Source organism: Wyeomyia smithii, chromosome 3 (assembly GCF_029784165.1).
Source record: "Wyeomyia smithii strain HCP4-BCI-WySm-NY-G18 chromosome 3, ASM2978416v1, whole genome shotgun sequence".
Taxonomy (NCBI): domain Eukaryota; kingdom Metazoa; phylum Arthropoda; class Insecta; order Diptera; family Culicidae; genus Wyeomyia; species Wyeomyia smithii.
The window spans coordinates 66,034,598-66,054,547 of record NC_073696.1 but is presented as its reverse complement, the minus strand read 5'-3'; the positions used below and the strand labels follow the sequence as shown (position 1 = coordinate 66,054,547).

Sequence of the window (19,950 nt, the reverse complement as noted above, 5' to 3'; positions counted from 1 at the left end):
CTGGTGACACGGGCTCTCGTGAAGCACGCTTGGTACTGGTCCACGAAACTTCTGGTTTATGGTGACAGACGACGGAGCAAGATCGGATAGAGTGTTTTGTAAGTGGCATTGATAAGCGAGATACCGCGGTAGTTGCAGCACTCCAGTTTGTTGCCTTTCTCGTAGATGGGGCAGACGAACTCCACTATCCACTCGACCGGCAGTTTTCACTCCTCACCAATCCTGAAAATGACCCATTGCAGCGCTCTAGCCAGCGCCATGTTTAAAGGCTCGCTCGGCAATCCGTCTTCGCATGCGGCTTTGTTGTTCTTCAACTTCCCGATCTCACAAAGAATTTTATGAACACCGGGGCTGGTACTCGGTCATCTACTGCTGGTACTCCTAGCTCAGTTCCTGCTCCGCTTTTGTTTATTTTATCGCCATCCAGGTGTTCATCGGAGTACTCCTTCCACTTGTCGGCCTCCTCGTTGGCATCCGCGAGAATCCACGTCGCTGCACATGTCGGTTTGCGGTACACAGTCTTTGCGAGACTGGTTTACTTTCTCATAGAACTTCCGCGTGTCACTGGCATGGTACAGCTGTTCCAGCTTCCCATGTTCACGATCCTCTTGCTGACGTTTCTTTCATTTGAGAATCGTCTCCATGTCGTTTCATGCTCGTTTGTAATTGACCTTGTTCTTTCTCGTTGACCTACTCATGTATATCGCCCAGGTCTGATTCTTCTCATTCACCGTTTCTTCGCACTTCTCGTCATACCATTCGTTTTTGCCAACCCTAGTGTCGCCGTTCCAGTCTCCCCGATAGCTGGGCGAATGCTGCACCAGCCGTCCTCGCGAGGCGATACTCCAAGCCCCTCCGCCGTGGGTAGTACCACCTCGAGCTGCTGCGAGTCCTGGAGCTGCCTGATATTGAGTCGCGGTGTTCGGCGAAGTCGGGCGTGGTATATGGTCGACAATTTTGAGCGCAAAGATACCTTGGCTTGCTGTATGTTGCTCAGGTGATACGTCTCCAGGTGGTTTTGTGGATGACCTTTCGGGAAAAGAAGGTACTTCGGACTGTCAGTCGCATCGCTGGCCGTTTTCGTTCGTAATGGTATGCAGGCTGTGCGGGTGCGGTTCCTAACCGATCTAAGCATTTATGTCCCTGATGACGATCTTGATGTCTCTACGCGAGCAGCTATCGTAGAGTTCTTCAGCTGTGCGTAGATCGCTTTTTTCTCTACATCGGGTTTTTCTTCGTGAGGGCAGTGCACATTGAGAAAAGTGTAGTTGTAGAACCGGTTTTTTATTCTCAACAAACACAACCTGTCGCTAATCGCTTGCCACTTGATCATAGGACTCATGCCCAGCACTATAAGGCCGGTGTCCAGCTCATTGGTTGTGCTGCCGCTCCAGTAGTAATGTGTCCTGCGGCCACAAATCCTCCGTGTCTTTTGTTCTTTCCGGCAAAGCTCCTGGGGCGCATAGATGTCGAAGTGAGCTTCCAATCGTCGTCTTTATTTCGTCGCCTAGGTCGTTGTCGATTGTTCCGGTTCGTTCCGCGACGAGACTGCCGTGTTGGGTGTAGCTGGCGAGACACCGCATTTCATAATTCAGCCGTACGCTCGGATCAGACACTGTTCGAGCCGCCCATAACATGAAGAACAGGCGTTCAGACAAGTTGCCCTGGAGAACTGCTCCCCCTTTCCTGTCAGCATGCGATCAAGTTTCCACCGGTTCACCGATCTTCCGTTGGTTGCTCGTATCCCAATCAGTACAACGGACGTAGGGATATGAGTTGCTGTGCATTATGCTTAGGACCACACTGGGGTTTATTTTATGCCAACTAGTACGAGTGTACTACTGGTACGAGCCACCCATAACATTAAGAACAGGCGCTCAGACAAGTTGCCCTGGAGAAATGCTCTTCTTTCCCTGTCAGCATGAGATCAAGTTCCCACCGGTTCACCGATTTTCCGTTGGTTGCTCGTATCCCAATCATTACAACGGAGATAGGGATAGGAGTTGCTGGGCATTATGCTTTGGACCACATGCCAACTAGAACGAGTGTACTACTGGTACGCACTGCTTAGCCGTTTGCCAACTTACAATTCTCATCACTTTGTATTTTTTTCATTTTTCACATTTGAAAGCAGTCACGGATTTTGGCTCCTACGTGGCATCTTCCTTCAAGCTTAGGTCAACAGTAAGCACTGGAGAAGACTCTAAGTAAAAGCCCAGATTGAAAGCTATTCACCGAACACACAGCCAAAAAAACAGTTTTAGCTTAAACAAACTAGAACGTTGTTGCCAGAGGTTGCAAGTGCAAGCATGATTATTGTTTCAGGCATAAAATGAAACGGTTATTTTCAAACGGTTCTAATGCTATAATTTCAAGGAGAGATTGCACACCGTGCTTTTAACATTGGGATTTTTAGGGCTTTCATGTTTACTTTCGGTATACCTGTGTACAAGGTGGATCTGTGATCTGTCAATAATAGTGAAAAGTCCTCAAATTATTGGAGAAAAATTGGTATATGGAGATAAAAAGTTCGAAAAATAAGTAATGAAACAAATATTTTTGTGGAACAGTGATGTTTGTGTGAAATAAGTGAGTTAAGAGAAAGCTTCATCAATTCTCGGACAAAACAATCGAGCTTTTCGTCCAATGGAAGCCAATTACGTTCATCCGGATGATGACCCGGACATTCTCGCTGAAGATAACACTCGGCCATCACTGCCGGAGGATTTTCCAAATTTTCGCGACTTCCAAATTGAGAAAATGGTCCAGCACTTTCGTGTAGTGACGGACGGATCGGAACAGCGACTTCGGCTTGGCTTTAAGTGCAAGTTGTGTAACGAGGTGTTCAACAAAACGATGCAGCTACTGGGACACATTCGAAAACACTTCGAGGACAATCACAGTTGCCGGGATTGTGGAAAATATTTTTTCGATACTAATAAGTTGCACATTCATAAGAGGTATTGATTTTTTTTTTCATAATTTTTTGTGCATTGCATGTTTATAAACAAAACTTATTTTTTAGAGCAAAACATACACAGGCATTGAAGTGCCAACTGGGGTGCCCAAGCTATACCACCTCTAATATAAAATGTCTTCAGTCGCATTATTTGCGTTATCATTGTATAAAGATCAGACCGAGGGAAATGAAGAAAATGGAAGAGACACTTGTTAGTCGGTCCGGGAATACAGTAAGCAAATTTAGAATTCGACGGGAAGAAATTGCAGATCAGCAGAGAGCCTTGCCAGCATTACCTGTGGCTCAATTGATCGAGAAAGCTGACACAGAGGAACCAGACCAAGAAACAGAAACAAGAACTGAAATTGATGATGACGATTTCGATGAACCAGAAGACTATGGACAAACGGTAGAGTGTTGCGTCTGTGATGTGTACATTCCAAGTGAAGACGATCTGCGAGTACATGAAGAGACGCACAGTAGTCCGTACGTTTGTAAGATTTGTTTAACCGCTTTTGGACTGCTTGATGATGCTCGGGATCATTATGATGCTCACGAGAAAACCCAGGTTATGCAAAATCCTCTTCAAGTACAGTCGATCAGTCTATCCCCTGCAATATTACAGCAGCAACAAATTCAAGCAAGCATACCAGTAAACACCATAACCACTCAAAGTCAGCAACATAATCCCACCCCAAACATAACAACGATGATTGTAATGCACAACGGAAATCCAATTCTGATTCCAGTTCAGACCTTTGATAGTAGTCAGTTGGTTCCAGCTTTTCAGCAGCAGGCAGTTCCAGCTCAAATTAATGCGCAGCCAACAACTACTATCACGCCTATCACAGCTACCTGGCCGATCAACCAACTGCTTCCAGTCAACAATCAAATCGAAATCATTCCAATCCACTCAACTCATCAAGTAGCTAATGCTCCCACAGGCACAAGTTCTTCGGCACCAGCATTAAATTCAATTGGAGGAGGACTTCCCATTCAGAATATAATCAACATCAAGCAAGAGCATGGTCCTCCAACGGCAGCTCATGTTCAACATAACGCAGGAGGAGGAATCGTAATAACCCCCATCACAGCGTTAGATCAAAATTTCTTGCAACAACATCAGCAACAAGCTTTTAATGCACAAATGCAAATGCAACAGCAGCAGCAACAACAACATTATCAACCCCAATCGTAACTCGAATGTAGAGCTGCACAACAATCGAATTATAATTTTAAACGCAGCACCGATCGTTTGCTTAGCTTTGAACAGGTTTCGAAGGCTACGACATTTTCATAATATTTGTAAAAACCACTTTGAAGGCATAGAATTTGAACGCAGAATATTTTTACGTTGTGAGGCCAAGCAAAACTATTGAAAAAGTCGTCCTTATTCTTGTTTAAGGTCGTATCCGACATTCGTACGAAAAGATCGATTCGTACGAATTGGAAAATGCTATTCTTATTTTCTTAAACGCTAAATAAAAGGGCGCTCGAACATTCAATTCGAACGAAAATAGAAATGCAAATTGCGATACTTTCGTGCAAATGGGGCTCGTACTAGAACAAGAATAAGTGCTATTGTAACGATAGAACATTAGAAACATAATCAAAAAGTAGAATCGAATCGTGAAGAAAAATAACTAGCTGCGATCTTATGTCCGTCAGACACCTTCATCGTTTTGAAAGATCGCAATATGTATAGTCATTCATGTCTTGTACTTATCCAGCCACTTTTAAAACCTTAAAAAAACAAACAATTATTCAGTTCAAAGCATTACTGCGCAATTATAATCTGGCTGCATCGTTTTATTTTTAAAATTTTTATGTTTTTTAAGGATAACTGAAAAAAAAATAAGTGGATCGATATTCGAGCTAGTTTATATGCAATAGTAACTTGCTGTTATCGTTCGATTATCTGTAATCCGGGGATCTGCGATATGCATCTTTAAAGTCAGCATAGACATTTAGACTGGAATTTACATGTAATCATGTAAGTTGAAAATAGCTTATTAACTCTATATTTAGTAACTTTAAGTAACCTTTCATTATTAAGTTATTTTTGTTCAATAGTTTATCTTTAATTAGACATTTTTATTATTTAATCTGCATAGTCATGCGTTAAAAGAGAATGTAATAAAATCCAATTTCGCATAATTAAAACAATGCGTCTTCATTAAATGAGAATCATTCGCTGCAACTGAAAGCAAATGTATATAGAGTGTATGATAACGGCATTTGATTGACATTCCAAGACCAAACCTAAAGAACTCAGTAAAATAAAATGTGGGATATCCGTAAGCAGAGATTTATTGAGATAGAAATGTCATATTGCTATACTTACGTGTTACCGCCTAGATAAGATGGGAGTAATGCTCAAGACAGACCAAACAAGTTCACTGTGACCACCTCGAACGCGTCGACCATCACCGAAACCCTCGATAAATGCGAAATCGCTACCACCTTATGACCAGTCAGTGCACGATAGCCAAACTCGGATGGACCCGTAAAACTCGAACGCGTCGCTTGTCAAACGCACCCATAGGGACCACGTGTCGATCCTAGTTGATTCCGAGGCGTGTTTCAAGTCAAATGTGTATTGCTAGATGTTAGTATTTTTGTACAGAACAACCGCGGTTTGGGGTTTGGTCATTAACTTTCCGGAACGACTTGAAGATAAACTTACCTAGCAGGGATAAAAACGGACTAAAGCCTTTCAGCTTCGAACTCTCCAGCACGGTTTATCGACGTAGACTCGTATATTTTCATGCTCTCAAAGTGAGTGATATTCAACAACATTCTCAGTTAAAGCTGAAAGAAACATATGTGAGAAAGAGAAAGCATAAGTTTTCACATGTTGGACTTATAAATTAAGTCCATGTCGCTGTGCTATATCATAAATATTTAAAGGGAACACACTAAACTATTGAATTAAAATTGAAACACGTGAACACACCCTACATATTTTGAATTTTTTTTCTTTTCATTTCATACAATATAAAAATTTTAATTTGAATGTTCTCCAATTGAAACACTACGTAAGATATTGGTATGCTCTATCATAACTGGCTCTCTAAGAAACCATCAAAACGTTTTTGAATACGAACAAAACAGAAAGCATTATTAAGCGCGCCAGTGTTTACTTTTTATTCTTCTTGCTTTTGTTCTTTCTCTTTTTACGTTTTCCGCCATCGCTGGAATCGGACCCAGAATCACTACTGGCACTGCTTGAATATCTCTTATCGCTCTTTTTTGACTTTTTCTTGCTGGTTTTCTTTTTCTTTTTCGATTTTGAATGGTCGTCTGAGGAAACCTCAGAAGTTGAACGGTCAGAGGCGGAAGCATGGCGTTTTTTCTTGGATTTTTTGCGTTCATCCCTTTCCGCGAGCTTAGGTTTTCCCTTAGATTTTGGTGACGGGAGACGACGTGGAGCAGGACTAATATCTCGACGATTTCGGTTGCGGTCGACTCTGTCTCGTTGATCGGGAGAAACTGAGCGGCGATGACTTCGAACTGTCTTACGTTCTGGCGAACGACTGGCGGAAGCTCGCCGTCGGATGCGGCTTTGAACAGGGCTACGTGACATACGACGACGGTCCTGATCACGACCCCGGCGACCATGCTCTGAAGACGATTTACGACGATAACTGGAGCTTCGTGACCTCGAACGTGACAAGCGACGTCGTTCATTTGATTTTGACCTGCGCTGTTGTCGGTTACGAACTGGAGAACGCGACCGACGGCCTCGCTGCGGGAGGGGGCGACTCGTGCCTTCTTCAGGCTTCGATGCGTTTCTTTTAATAAATGATGTCGGATATGGACGATTTTTATAATCTACCATACCTTGAACAACACGAATATCTCGACCGTTCCTTTCTTCGTGATACGCAGAGTTGCTCTCTGAAAGTCTAACTCGATTATCTCTTCGACGTCTTTCACCGCCACCTCCGCCTCCTCCAGATCTACGCCAAGGAGAACGTACTCTACGACCACCTCCTCCTCCCTTCAATCCTCGTGGACTACGTGGGCGACGTTTAGGACTAGGAGATCGAGATTTACTCGAAGAACCCGAACTAACCGATTTGCGCAGTCGACTTGGTGCTCTCTTGCGATCTTGTCTACTGGACTGTATATCTTTGAATGACTTGCTGTCAGTTCCATCAAAATACTCAATTCCCTTGCCTTTCCCCTTCCAGCGTACTTTCGAAACGGACTGTGAAAAGTCAACATGGATTCTGCGATCGTCAATCAGAACATTATCCATTTTAAAATATGCATCTTCGCAAGATTTTTTATCTTCAAATTCAATAAAAGCATACTGCAGCGAGTCTCCGCTAACTTTGTCGCGAATCACTTCACAACCCTTGATTTTACCGAAGCGGCTAAATATAATCTGCAAATCGTCATCTGTCGTCACTGGATTCAATTTGCAAACAAATAGAACATTTTCCGGAGGAGCAATATCTGCATCTGGAATATCTCCGACAATTTCCAAAATAGTAGCTCGAGCTTTTGCTTCTTTTTCAGCTAACATTTCCGCTACCTCCTCTGCCGTCTTACCGTCGGTGTCATCTATCTCCTCATCAGCAGCGATGCGGCCACCAGCTAAACGTTCTGCCGATGGTGATGGGGATCGACTCGGCTCTCTGAATCCTCTTGGGTCGTCAAACGGATCTTCCAGAACCACAGTGTGGGTAATACGCACATCTTGATATGGTCTGTTTTTCTCGTCACAAATTACTTCGTTCAGTTTTCTTAGCACCTCGTGTCCTTCCGTCACTTCTCCGATTACGACATGGCCGCCACTGTCTAGTGAGGCTAGATCCGGCCCTAAGGTGAAGAAAAATTGGGATCCGACAAGTCCTTCTCCAGCACACACCATTGAGAGTAATCCAGGCTCGATGTGTTTGATCTTGGGAACAGCTTCTCCTTCAAAATAACGTTTGTGCTTGCCCTCCAAAACTCCCCATATCGATGATCCGCCATCTCCAGAGCCGCCTGGGTCACCGGTTTGTGCAATAAATCCATGCTGAATTGTGTGAAATAAGTTAAAGTTGTAGTACTTTAGTTTGCACAGCTTGAGAAAATTCAACGCGGCACGGGGACGCTCCGTGAGAAACAAGTCCACCGTTATATCTCCAATTGTCGTTTCGATTACCACCGACATTGCCGGTTGTTTTTCCAATTGCGGTGCTCACTTGGTCGCCTTTTTCGTGCCAAATTTAAACAGTGAAGTTAAAAAATTCAGATGAGAAAAAATATTTTAACATTTCGCGATATCTGATACGTCAAAACGCGAAAAATAACGACAACCGCAAGCAATTCTGTCAAGCAGCGTTGCCAAGCATTTTATTAATCACAAAAATTGCCATACAATCACTCGATCAGATCAAGGGGCTTTAGAAGTGTTCATTACATCGACGTTGCAGTTTTGATACATAGCCAATTCGCGTTGACGGTGTTGCTGATATTTGTTTGGTTTTTGCATGCGCAAAAGAAGGAAGGAAATATTTTTGCTTTTGTCATCACGCACATTTTGACAATTGCAAATGAGAGTTCACGTAGAACAGTGGTTCGAATTGTATGGCAAGGGCGGTTGAAATCATTTTCGTACAGTGTTGTTTTTGAAAACTACTGAAATCGACAGAATTCGGTGTTTTTTTGACTATAACAAGCTTTTTGGGACTGCCATCATTCAACTTGTGTCAATTTTCTGGCATTCCCATTATTATGCATACACTGAAAATAAATCGCACGCTAATCCCTAATGCTCTTCACACATGAATGTCAATCAACAAACCTAATCATTCTATTATGTCGACCCATATCGATTTTTATTGGAATCCACGGTATTTCAACGTGTTTTGGCATTTGACCTGTGTAAGCATTGAAATTTGAGTGTAAAATGATTGATTTTAATATGCAAACCGAAATGTAATTGATTTTGTGCTGTGAACTGAAACGCAACTGTATTCCACGTAGATATGAAATGTTTCATCTATTAGCACAAAAGTAAGTGAAATCCACTTAGCAGTAACGTGTCGGTTTTTTACAGTGTACATAATAGTGTGCCAATAAAACATAAAAGTTTGATCATTGAATTTTAAAATGCGGCAGTTTTCGAAAGTTTTGCCTTCTCGAAAAAAGTCCGTATGAAAAATATAGGCTCAATTGGGTTTCGTTAAGTGAACCCTCAGAGCGATCAAATTTAAACTTTTCTACCCTTGGGAAAACTTCGAACAAATTTGATATTCATAAAGGCAGACAACGATATTGTCTAAGAAACCTCCCGTATTCCAACACCAAATAGCAAATTTTGAACAAAGACAAATGTTTAACTACAAATTTGTAAAATTGAGCCGAATGTATCACAACCCTTCAAAGAAACTATGTAAAAAGCATAAAATTCGAACGAAAAAGTAACCATCTTTATCCGCTTGCCATCGACTTGGATGCAAATATATGCAGCTGGAACCTTTGAGGATTTTTTTTAAATCCTCGATCTCTCGTTTGGTGGTAATTTGGTGATAGTATCTCGCGCGGAACACATTTAAAAGTTTACATGAATTTTAGTATAAGAGGTGCTCTTTGACTTTTTTCCCACGTTCCCTCTTACGACTAATTTTGATTACAGTTTAGCACATACCTATTCAAACAACATCGCAAAAGCAAAACATACTTGTCTTCTAAAGGTTCATGATGAAAATAAGCATATGAAGCAAATGAATTTGATCCACAGCGGATATATACACAATGTAAAAAATACGTTGTGCTTATGCTGATTTTGCAAGTGTCAAACGCCTTCAGTTATCTCGTGCTCAAAAGAAAAATATTCATAACATGGACCAACAAAAACAGCTTTCCTGCATTCTCTGCCTCATAACCGATCCATTAAATCGATCATAACGAGAAAACAAAAAAAACTTTTTTTCTATTTCTGGCCTATGGGCACAGAACAGATATGCAACTTCGAACAAAACTCTGCAGCAAATCGGTGCCCAAGCTTTCGCATTCATTTTTTGCTGTTCCATCCTACATTGATTTTACAGTGCATCGTTCGAACAGTTCGCTCCAACAGTTTGAACATGCACCAAAAAATTATTTTTTTTTTGCTTCAATGACCAGGCAAAAAGGTGATCTTGAATAGTTGAATCTATAAAAATCAAGTAAAGACAGGACCGTATTCAATAAATTTTTAAAGCGGAAATTCAGTAACAATTCACAATCAACGTCAATAGAACAAATTAAACTAAAAAACTTTCAACCATTCAGACATTGTTTAACAAATTTTCTTGGATCGTACACCTCGTGACTGTTGAAACTTTTTTAACCTTTTAGTTGATTTACTTGAATATTTTCGTTGGACTTGGAAACTAAAGTTCTCGACCAACGACAATATTTTTTTCTCGTACCGTTTTTTATACCTAACATTGCAAGTAATGCATATCAGACGCGCTATACACAGCACTGCTTACGACATTAGGTACAATGTAAAAAAATGATTGTCATTAGTCAAGATATTTAGTTTTCAACTTGGGCAACAATGAAATTCATTAAAAATATATCTACATAAAAACCGTTGCACGTATGCGGGTGGTACTGTACGATTATCATGAAAATGCACCCTCGCTATACCAGTACCGGGGAAAACAAAGGATTCTCTCGGCGAAAAAGCGGCGAGAGTTCATACAGTCCTTTTATTGAATGAATGTAATATAAGCGTAATGAAATTTCGAGTGTAAAATGCGTTCTCTCCACCGCTAGATGTCGATACTTAAAATAAAGAGATTTTGTCTCATTTTCGGTTCTTCAGTTGAACAAATGTGCTATGGGCGAACCACTATGCGTAGGTGCGAACAGCCTTCAAAATCTTCTTCAACGCGAATAACCCGAATATCATTAAAAAACGATTCTAGGGGTATTAAAGACATCCGCATCCGCATCTAAAATTGCCAAGGGACTAGCAGGTGACGTATTTTTCGTTATATCATCTAGAACATCAAAGTAATATGCGTAACGAAATTGCTCGAAATTATCTGAAATGCTATTAACAATTGCAATCAATATTTGGCAAACAACATGTGCTCTTGGGTTGTGACGTAGATCTCTCAAAACAAGCTTCTGGTTTTAATTGTGTAGCGTAAATATGTTTAAAAATAAAAAATTATTGGGAAAATTATATATTTTTTGCTCGTAACCTTTTATTTAATTCTTTCCGTAGAAGAGCTTCAATCAACACCAATACCAGTTTCAAACCAATGGGTAGCTACAGGGCACCAGTGATCAACAATAAAACAACAACAACAAAATTTCCGAAATATTGGTTCCGACAGCGGCTTGTGGTACAAATCGATCAGTAGCCACATGCTCTCCCACTCCATGTATAATGTGATTGATTCCTATCTATTTAACATTGCGTACGCATTAAAAACCTATCATCAAATGAGGTGATGCGGTGCTGATTTCACTTGACACACAAAACAGAAAGGGTCAGAATTTGCGTAAATCTCGCAGTCACCATTTTATATCAGTTTCATTTCGTCTCCCAGCTGATCTCGAGGTACGATGCTGGCCCAACAAGCCAGTCGTCGTATGTTCGAGTCCCGGCTCGAGAGAGACTGTTAGTGTCAGTAGGATCGTAGCGCTAGCTCCGCAATTGTCCTGTACACTTAACAGTGAGCTGCGAAGTCTGTGTATAGTAAAACAGAAGGTCTAATTCCGATACGGAATGTAGTACCAAGGCTTTGCTTTTTTTCATTTCAAACCCATTTGATTTGCGCATTTGTAAACAAACCTTTTTGACAGCGAAAATGTTCATTGTGATTCGACGAAAGTAGTCGAGAAGAATCTAATAAAAATGAAATTTATGCTTCGAAAATGTGAAGTCTTGGTACCAACAGCTGTAACCAGGATTTTATTATACATACTACTAACTGATACAAATTTTGATTTCTTTTTATGTACAATATCATGGAAGTTAGCAGAGAGGGAAGGAAAAACGGAATATCTTAAAAAAAATTGTATGCAAGCTACAACGTTTGTAACTTGCAATTGCAACTGAATCGTTATTAGTTATTTGGTTTGCCTTTTGACGATACTTACACTGGCACTAGACTTGTTTGTTGCTGAATTAAATATATACGCTGTCGAGAAACAAATAATATTAACGAAACGGCTTGAACTTTGAAGAGGGGGGGGGTTAACATAAAATGAAAATAAAATTTGTATCGGCCTTATTCAAATAATTCAAAACTTACAATTCAGTGTAGCACCAAAGTTCTTTTTTGGCTTTCGTTTGAGTTTGGTTTAATAGAAATTTTTATTTCACTTCATGAATACGTTATACAAATTGAACGAATTGAATTCTTTTTATGGCGGAAATTCGTGAAATTTTTCTAAATATTTGCATTGAGAATTCCTCATGAATTAATCTAATTCTAAATAAAATATAAATGTATGAAATTTTATCCGACAAATTTTCTAGAGCAACATGTCAAAAGGGTCTATCTACTTTCATCGATTTTCTTGATTGACTTTTCATTTGTTTAATAGTTCAGCTAAAGTAACTATTCCCAACGTGGTTTTTATTTAAAAGCTAGATTAGATTCTCCGCTATCAAATGGTGTGAAGGCCATATCATGAAACGTGTTTATTAAGCCGTGGTTGAAAGAAACCGATCGATCAAAAAATCGATCAAAGCAGACAGATCCTTTTGACATGTTGCTCTACAATTGTAATCCAAATCCGCGTTACGAAGAAATAATCGCCTTACACATTCGCGAGCCCCTGGTTAGTGTTGTGTTTTTTCGATATGTTTTATGTTGCAGGCTGTTGAAGAAGTTGCATTTGCTGCCGCTGTTGCTCGCAGAAAGTCGACAGTCGTCATCAGCGAAAAAGATATTTTGGCTTGCCTGTGGAGTGGACGTATTTTCGTTTATGTCGGTGGTTTCGTTTTGATTTCATTATTCGTTTAGTATACAGCCATCACGGGCGCTTCGTCTGTGGTGCGTGCATTTCTAGGGCATCAAATAGCCTGACCACACCGCGTGTGAACAGAATTTAAGGTGCCCTACTTCGCAAGCGAAGCAGCCTCCCTTTCAAGGATTTTCTAATTGCCGTGTGTTGTGTTGAAGGCTAGCAGCCGGAGTTATCCTACTGTTGTAGGAAGTCCATTTCAGTGACTATCTGTGACTTATAGTGTACACAGATACTAGTTAGTGCTAGGCAGAGTTGGTGACCGAATTTGCTGATCGATATAGATCAATACCCGTGTGCATGAGAGTGTGCGTTGTTCAACGCAGAATAAGTAGGTGGACCGAAAAGTAGAATCTAGTTCTGTGCGAGGGGAATCATTGGCAGTGCGTTGTAATATCATCATCACTACCAGCAACAGCCCCATTGGTAGCGACGGCGGACGAGCAGCACTGAGACGCGCGACCCAATCAACAAAAAAGAGGACAAGGTAAAAGTGCTCTCGAAATCAGCTCGAGCAGCTGCCCCACTGGCTGATGAGAGTTGGCTTGGTTTCATGCGGAGTTGCACCCATAGCCAGCACTGGAGATTCGACTCGCGTGTTTGAAACCTTGTGTACATGAAGAGACAAAAATTGGGGTGAAAGTTGACGTCTTGTGGTGTCTAGGGTATTGAGTTGAGGTGACAGCGGGAGGAGTTAGTGATTGTACTGTTGCAGCATTGACCTCTTGCCGAACGAGGTTGCGACTGCACTTTTTTTAAAACAATGCTTTTGGATTGCCCACACAATCTAGAGCACGAACAACGAATAAATTTACGAATGTGCAATGTTGTGGAGAGAAACTAGTTTGAATCTAAATTGAGTATATTTTATTGCTTGCAGATGTCGTTGTATTTTAAATAAAGTTTTAAGTTAAAGTAGATATATCTAGTTTGTGCTGCACTTATGAACTGTATTGTTGGTGAATAAATTTTAGCAATCTTTCTCTATTTAGTGTCACACATGATTGTTTGTGGTGTATTTAATATTTAGTTTATTATCAAAGTGTCTATACGATTAGAACACAAACATACCTACCTGTGCACACGATTTTTCCAAGTTGTGCTAGAAAAATTATGATTAAACAATACGATAACAGCGTAATTGGTATTTCATTATCTTATATGTTAAATCCTCTAAAACATTTTACTGTGAGAGTGAGAAAACATCAAGTTTGTTTAAATACCTGAATACCTTAAAAAATGTACATGTGAGGGATAAGTGAGATCCCGAGCAAACAACACGTGTACGTAGCCGACGTTTCTCGCAGATTTATTAAAACTGCCAAGATATACAAAACCGCACTCCTCTCGGATTATATTTCTCTTGCTAGCTAAATGCCCAACACTTAAATCACATCATCGCTCGCACGAATCGCCGCCGCTCGTTAGGTCGCAGTGCAGTTCATACTGCTCTGTACTTATTAAGGCACTTTTGCCCTATATTTGTCGGGTGCTCTTTCGTCGATTCGTTGCGATTTGGCCCAGATATTAATTGGAATGATCAACATGCAGTGAAACAGCAAACAAAAAGCACAAAAAGTAGGTTGATGTCAAAGCGGCAAAGTAAAAAAAGTAAAACAAGCCAAAGCAAAAGTGACTACATTTATTTGCTCAATTCGTCTACCGCGGAGGTCGTCTCGCTACGGGTCCACCTATTCAGTTAGTCGAACAGCCAGCGGTGTAGGGTCTCTGGGAAATATGATTATTTCTGTTTACATTTCACAATGTGTGCCTAATATCGTTCGTTTTGCTTATTTTTCTTTATCGTAGGTGTGTTGTGAAACAGCAAAAAAAAAATGGAATCAACCGGCAGTAAGCTGGCCAGTGTTGAACAGATCAAGGTTGAGCCGGATTTCTACTTTTCTATTGGAGAGAATTACAATCAAGAGGGTGAAGTTGATGCCATCGACGATGACGACGATTACGATGAGGATGATGATTTTGATAACGAGGAAGTATTGCAGATGCATCAGATTGAGCTCGACAGCTCGGCGAAGCAAAAGTTAGTGGAAGATACTTTTTTAGTGATTAGTGACGGTACCGATGATAGTAATAAGGGGAAACTGTACGAGTGTAAAGTTTGTAAAAGAAGAATGTCCAATTCGGGCCATCTCATGCGCCACCGAAGGATTCATAGCGGGGAGAAGCCTTTTGTTTGCAAAGTGTGCAATAAGGCGTTTATTGAGTCTTCCAGCTTGAAGGTTCATCTTAGGTGAGGTCACTTACTACTAGCGGCGGTTAGGTTGGAGTATTTTATAAGATTTAATTTGTTCCGCGCTACTTTTCTTCAACTGGTCTGGTTTTTGTCATATGTTCAAGGTACAAACCAAAGCAGGACAAAATTCTTTGGTTAAAATTCTCGTACCGGATACACGAAATATGATGATGTGAAGGTTAAACAAAACTTATGCTTCTCATTCAGTGTAAAATTTTGTGCCGTTTGTGCATTTTATCAAAGGAAACGAGTCTTGATCCTTGTCTTGAGAGTTTAAGTGTTTATAAATAGTAACAATTTCTGAACACTTGTAAAACAGCTTTAAATTAGTCTGCCTTCTTATTGTATGCAATTAACCATTCTGGATAAATTCTTTGTAATAACAAACTTTACACATTGGTAGCAGGAGAAGAAATTTATATTATATGAATGTAATTCATCATTTCCCAGTTTCTATAGTGTTTTTTTTTGCTTATCTAGAACCCACACCGGAGAGCGGCCATATGTGTGCGAAATTTGCGATTTTACTTCCGCTCAATCCTGTAACTTGCAATCGCACTATCGACGAACGCATGGGGTCGACCCCAAAAGTAATCCTGAACAGTTTGATAAACTACGTCGACAATCGTCAGCAGATAGTTCCAGCGCTACAATGATCTCTCAATCTCCTACTTCCTGGCTCGACCCGAAAGCGCAGGGTCAGCCAAAGCAGCCGGTCCATTGCTGCGTTTGCGAGGAACCATTCTTCGATAGAGACTTGCTGCTCATTCACGAGGAAACCCATACTCCAGAAGCACCGTTTGAATGCCGTCACTGCAACTCAGTTCATTCGGTGCTTAGTCTATTCCGAACCCATATCAGCATGTTCCACATAAATCAGCGAAAAAATACCACTCGGCAATCGCAGGCCGGTATTCGGGCCATCCCTAGTACATTAGTGGCAACCAGAAAAGTTAGTCCTACATCTGATGTCTCAAACACTAACACGGTGTTAAATGCCAATCAGCCATTTATTGCAAGTAACGACACTCAATATCCCTATAAATGTGTTGAATGCAACGAAAACTTCCAGAAGCATCAATTATATTACCACATGAAAATCCATTTAAAACAAAAAAACATTTTCTCCAAAAAAAGTCTCAAATGTGATCAATGCGACAAAGTGTTCGAGAAAGAATTAACACTGAAGAAACATATAGATGCAGCTCATTCTCCGGTCTCCAGTGCGACTCACGGTAACCCGTTGTTGTTGGAAGCCTTGCAGACGGACGCACGATCTCTCACGCCGTCTTCTTCAGCAGCCACAGTGATGTCACCCGAAGTGGAGTCCGTGCCGATTTCTATAAAAGAAGAAGCGCAAAGTGCGTTGGGGGATGACGAAGTCAATTCCACCGTTTCCGATAATCCTATTTTAACGCAACTGTTGAACACTAGCAATGAAGGCGCTATAAACCCACCCATCAGTGTCACACCCGTAGATGGTGTAAACTCTGAGATTTCAAACGACGGTGGCTTCGTAATTAGTGCTGTAGCTACTGTAGATCACAGCTTTCTTGAACAGTTGGACGCAATGGAACGCCAGCAACAGCAGTGTGAAGAAAAACAAATGCAACCGATGCCTACTCTACGGAGAATGCCGGTGCTGGAAGAAAGGTTTGTAGCTTCGTAGGGTTATCGATTGTACCTTACTATTCAATAGTTTTACTATTGAATATTGTCTTCTAGAAATTGAATGTTGCAGAGCTAACAGACAATAACTGATGACTCATGAATTTCATTCTGTTCTTTTTCTCCAATAGCCTCCGTCGTCCACCAGTAACTGCAGTCAATAACAATTCTGCAGTCTTCAGACCGTTGCCTCTCAGCTCCGGCCCTTATACATGCTCGTTTTGTGCCAAAGTATTCAACGAACATTTCGGTCTGCGGCAACACATTCGTGCTATGCACTATTCCGAAAAACGCCACAAGTGCAAGGAATGTGGCAAAAAGTTTACACTCGGTATCACTTTGGCAACTCACCTTCGAATCCACACGGCGGTGCAACCGTTTACATGCATCGTTTGCTACAAAACATTCACTCGGTCTAGCTCCCTCAATGGCCACTTATCGTCGCACTCCTACAGCCGTATCAAGTGTGCAGAATGCGGCGAACACCAGGTTAACGTGTTGCATTACATGAAACACATCGAAAAGTTTCATCCAGACTTTATGAAAAATGTAGCCTCCTATAGACAGAAAGCTGAAGCTGTTTTACAGCGTCGCCGAGAATTAGTATTGGAAATAACTCGCGGTCTCTCTAAATATCGATCGGAAGTACCCAACGTCCTCGCTCGTTTACGGGGAGAACTTTCAGATCCTAAAAACTTGTTGCAGGACAATGAAGAGCATGAGGTGAGCTCAAGTGAGCAAGTACTCATAAAGAAAGAACGAGCAGATTCCAGCCAGTCCGAAGTTGTCAGTTCCGCCTCGGAAGCTGCGGAATCGCTACCAGCACTCCGGGCAGAGCTACGCAAACGTCCACTGAGAAGTAATACACGGTCCAACGAGTTGGAGGAATTAGTTCTACCGCCTGCCAGAAAGTCAACTAGGACTGCAACTGCGGCTTCGCCAAATTTAAAACGTTTGTTAGAACAAGACAATTCAAATGCGAGCACTGAGACGGAATAACGAAAAACCACCGAATAACTGTTACAAATATCCAGAGAAATGCATTATATAGTTTTGTTTGTTCATGATGTTTCAAAAGAATATTTTCGATTTTTCTTCTATATTCTCGCTTTATGGATATATGCGTAATTTTTGATAAGACGAATATGTGTTAAATTTTGCAAAAAGCAGCTCGCAGTTCACAAAGGCAAACTAGTGTATATTGTATTCATGTTGTACAAAAGGTCGCCAATAATTTTCAATGTGTTCCAATTTCCATCAATGATAGTAAGTAATCATCAATCGAAATACTTAGGTGTGTGAAATATGAATATAAAACTGTGCCCGCGATTAAATTAATAAAAAGGTTGTTGCAACCATTCATTAGAAACAAAGCATCGAAAAAACTAAATATAAGAAAATTTAACTGAGTTTTTTAACTTATGCCTAGCTATTGAAGAAACCATTTTCAAACAAAGCCCACGATTATTACATGACTAAATGAAAACGTGTTTATTCAATGCAATTGATTACTAAGCAATCAGAGCAGTACCCCAAATCTGCATTTCATTTGTCGCAGAGGTTGTGTAATTAATTCAACTGAGCAGTTTGACGTTCTTACGCTTGGCCATTTCTTTGTATTCCGTGTGAACGTAAAACTCCTGGAAGGTTGGGTCGATAAATTTATCCTTAGGTAGAGTCTTGAAGACCGGTTCGCCATACCAGGTACCGACCTCCCAGCCCTTAACATTTTTCATAAGCTCAGTCTCCTCGTCACGGTTTCTTCGTATCTGCTTCAAGTATTCTCGGTCTCTCTCGGCAAGCAGCAGGGCGTAAATCACGTTTCGTGCTGAACGCATCTCGACTTCGTTACGCAGATTTTCTTTGCAGTTTAGATAATATGCAGATAATCCGACGGTAGTGAAGCCCGCATATGCGGCAATCAGCTGCCATCCTGAAATTATCGGAAAAATCAATCGGTTAGCTATCAAAACAAATGGTGACATAACACAGCTTGCTCACAGTTTACCTTTGAAGTATTTTTTTGCTGGCACACGAGCGAACGGAATGCTCTGATAGCCACCTTTCGGTGGCATTTCCTGTAGCTTGGCTGGTGGAGTAGCCATATTGTACCTGAACAAACCAAATTAAAATTATTAACAATATTTTAAAGCGCAGCACCGTCTTACAAACCTTTTTTTCCGAGTCCAGCAGAATAAGACAACAGGATGAAGATTAAATCGGAAAGTGTTGCCAGATTAAAAAAAATGCGCGATAATGCCAAACCTGGTATGCAAATATGGAAAATTCTACACAATTAGATATAAGGCCAATTAGTTAAAGTTTATTAAATTCTATATGAATTCGCTAGATGTTTTTTCGGTATGTTTTTTTCACTAGCTTTAACGGTTTTATAGAACACTCATTGGGAATTCGGGGAATTCGCAACAATAAGTAAAAGATCTAGGTGTCTGGCAACCAAAAAGATACGTCAAGAAAGAACCGTTCTCTTCTGGTATCGACTTGTCGAACCGGTTGGAATGAATTTTGAACCAAGGGGCTCTTGTGGCTGTCAAACTCCATACATTTTCCATCTACCACTCATTGATTCTGGTACCAGCGTTTCTGGTACCCACTTTTTGGTTGGTTTGCCCTAAAACAAGTGAAATAGAGAAAACATCCCATTTTGTCGGTAGACTTATTCTAGAATAAATGTCGTTTGAGATGAAAAAAAAAACAAGAACTCAACATTTGTTTTCAGTACAATGTACACTTTCAATGAATAAGATGAAACCTCATTGAATCCAAAAATAGCCGACTTCGAGTCACCACTTCGAATTTTTAAAAGCACAAAACTCGGAAATACCTGAGAGGAAATACTTGTTGCGTTCCCTAAGAAAATTCTATTTTATGTTTGCTTCACCACAGCAAACATAAAATAGCATATTCACATATGCAGTTGAAAAGAAATTTCTTTTCCTATCTCAATCCTATGTAAAATTCAGGCACTGAATCAGGCAATGAACTTTTTTTCTTATGACCGGTACGCAGCTGAAAAGATATCAGAAACTGAAAGTGACACTAGATTTCTCTTGGTGTGAATACTGCTGTGAAG

General features: G+C 40.7%; 4 protein-coding genes across 14 annotated transcripts in view; 2 read left to right on the top strand and 2 right to left on the bottom strand.

Moving 5' to 3' along the window:
• The first annotated feature begins 2,438 nt into the window (after positions 1-2,438).
• On the top strand, positions 2,439-5,125 carry LOC129730543 (ras-responsive element-binding protein 1-like). The gene is made up of 2 exons (XM_055689939.1): positions 2,439-2,960; positions 3,026-5,125. Exons 1-2 carry the CDS (start codon positions 2,647-2,649, stop codon positions 4,155-4,157), a joined length of 1,446 nt encoding a protein of 481 aa, XP_055545914.1. The 5' UTR covers positions 2,439-2,646; the 3' UTR covers positions 4,158-5,125.
• Positions 5,051-8,268, bottom strand: LOC129730542 (peptidyl-prolyl cis-trans isomerase sig-7). 2 transcript variants are annotated; one of them, XM_055689937.1, is made up of 3 exons: positions 6,103-8,268; positions 5,646-5,770; positions 5,051-5,561 (listed from the first exon to the last, which is right to left on the bottom strand). In XM_055689937.1, exons 1-2 carry the CDS (start codon positions 8,124-8,126, stop codon positions 5,761-5,763), a joined length of 2,034 nt encoding a protein of 677 aa, XP_055545912.1. In that variant the 5' UTR covers positions 8,127-8,268; the 3' UTR covers positions 5,051-5,561; positions 5,646-5,760. The 2 variants fall into 2 exon arrangements, with proteins under 2 accessions (XP_055545912.1, XP_055545913.1); XM_055689938.1 differs by having other exon boundaries at positions 5,053-5,520.
• A 4,527-nt stretch (positions 8,269-12,795) lies between these two features.
• LOC129727422 (zinc finger protein 135-like) lies at positions 12,796-18,247 on the top strand. Of its 5 annotated transcripts, none has more exons than XM_055685256.1 (4): positions 12,796-13,421; positions 14,744-14,975; positions 15,669-16,841; positions 16,988-18,247. In XM_055685256.1, the coding sequence occupies exons 2-4, from the start codon at positions 14,770-14,772 to the stop codon at positions 17,853-17,855; spliced, it is 2,247 nt and encodes a 748-aa protein (XP_055541231.1). In that variant the 5' UTR covers positions 12,796-13,421; positions 14,744-14,769; the 3' UTR covers positions 17,856-18,247. The 5 variants fall into 5 exon arrangements, with proteins under 5 accessions (XP_055541231.1, XP_055541227.1, XP_055541228.1 ...); XM_055685252.1 differs by having other exon boundaries at positions 14,744-15,185; XM_055685253.1 differs by lacking the exon at positions 12,796-13,421 and adding an exon at positions 13,450-14,512 and having other exon boundaries at positions 14,744-15,185.
• A 73-nt stretch (positions 18,248-18,320) lies between these two features.
• The window catches only part of LOC129727437 (NADH dehydrogenase [ubiquinone] 1 alpha subcomplex subunit 13), a 510,282-nt gene continuing 508,652 nt past the window's right edge, over positions 18,321-19,950 (bottom strand). For 4 of the 6 annotated variants that reach the window (XM_055685281.1, XM_055685282.1, XM_055685279.1 and 1 more), the window contains exons 2-3: positions 18,865-18,970; positions 18,321-18,789 (exon numbers count right to left, since the gene is read on the bottom strand). In XM_055685281.1, the coding sequence (XP_055541256.1) occupies positions 18,431-18,789; positions 18,865-18,961 (456 nt within the window). In that variant the 5' untranslated portion in view covers positions 18,962-18,970 and the 3' untranslated portion in view covers positions 18,321-18,430. Of the gene's footprint in view, positions 18,790-18,864; positions 18,971-19,028; positions 19,116-19,950 lie in introns of those variants that run through there. The other 2 variants (XM_055685277.1, XM_055685278.1) reach the window with 2 other exon arrangements.

What these genes read in the sequence shown, in the direction of transcription:
- LOC129730542 (XM_055689937.1), bottom strand. Translation starts at nt 8,126, where the DNA reads ATGTCGGTGGTAATCGAAACGACAATTGGAGATATAACGGTGGACTTG.
- LOC129730543 (XM_055689939.1), top strand. Translation starts at nt 2,647, where the DNA reads ATGGAAGCCAATTACGTTCATCCGGATGATGACCCGGACATTCTCGCT. An exon ending in AAGTTGCACATTCATAAGAG is followed by an intron (nt 2,961 to 3,025) that starts GTATTGATTTTT and finishes CTTATTTTTTAG; the next exon opens with AGCAAAACATACACAGGCAT.
- LOC129727422 (XM_055685252.1), top strand. Translation starts at nt 14,770, where the DNA reads ATGGAATCAACCGGCAGTAAGCTGGCCAGTGTTGAACAGATCAAGGTT. An exon ending in AGCTTGAAGGTTCATCTTAG is followed by an intron (nt 15,186 to 15,668) that starts GTGAGGTCACTT and finishes TTGCTTATCTAG; the next exon opens with AACCCACACCGGAGAGCGGC. An exon ending in ATGCCGGTGCTGGAAGAAAG is followed by an intron (nt 16,842 to 16,987) that starts GTTTGTAGCTTC and finishes TTTCTCCAATAG; the next exon opens with CCTCCGTCGTCCACCAGTAA.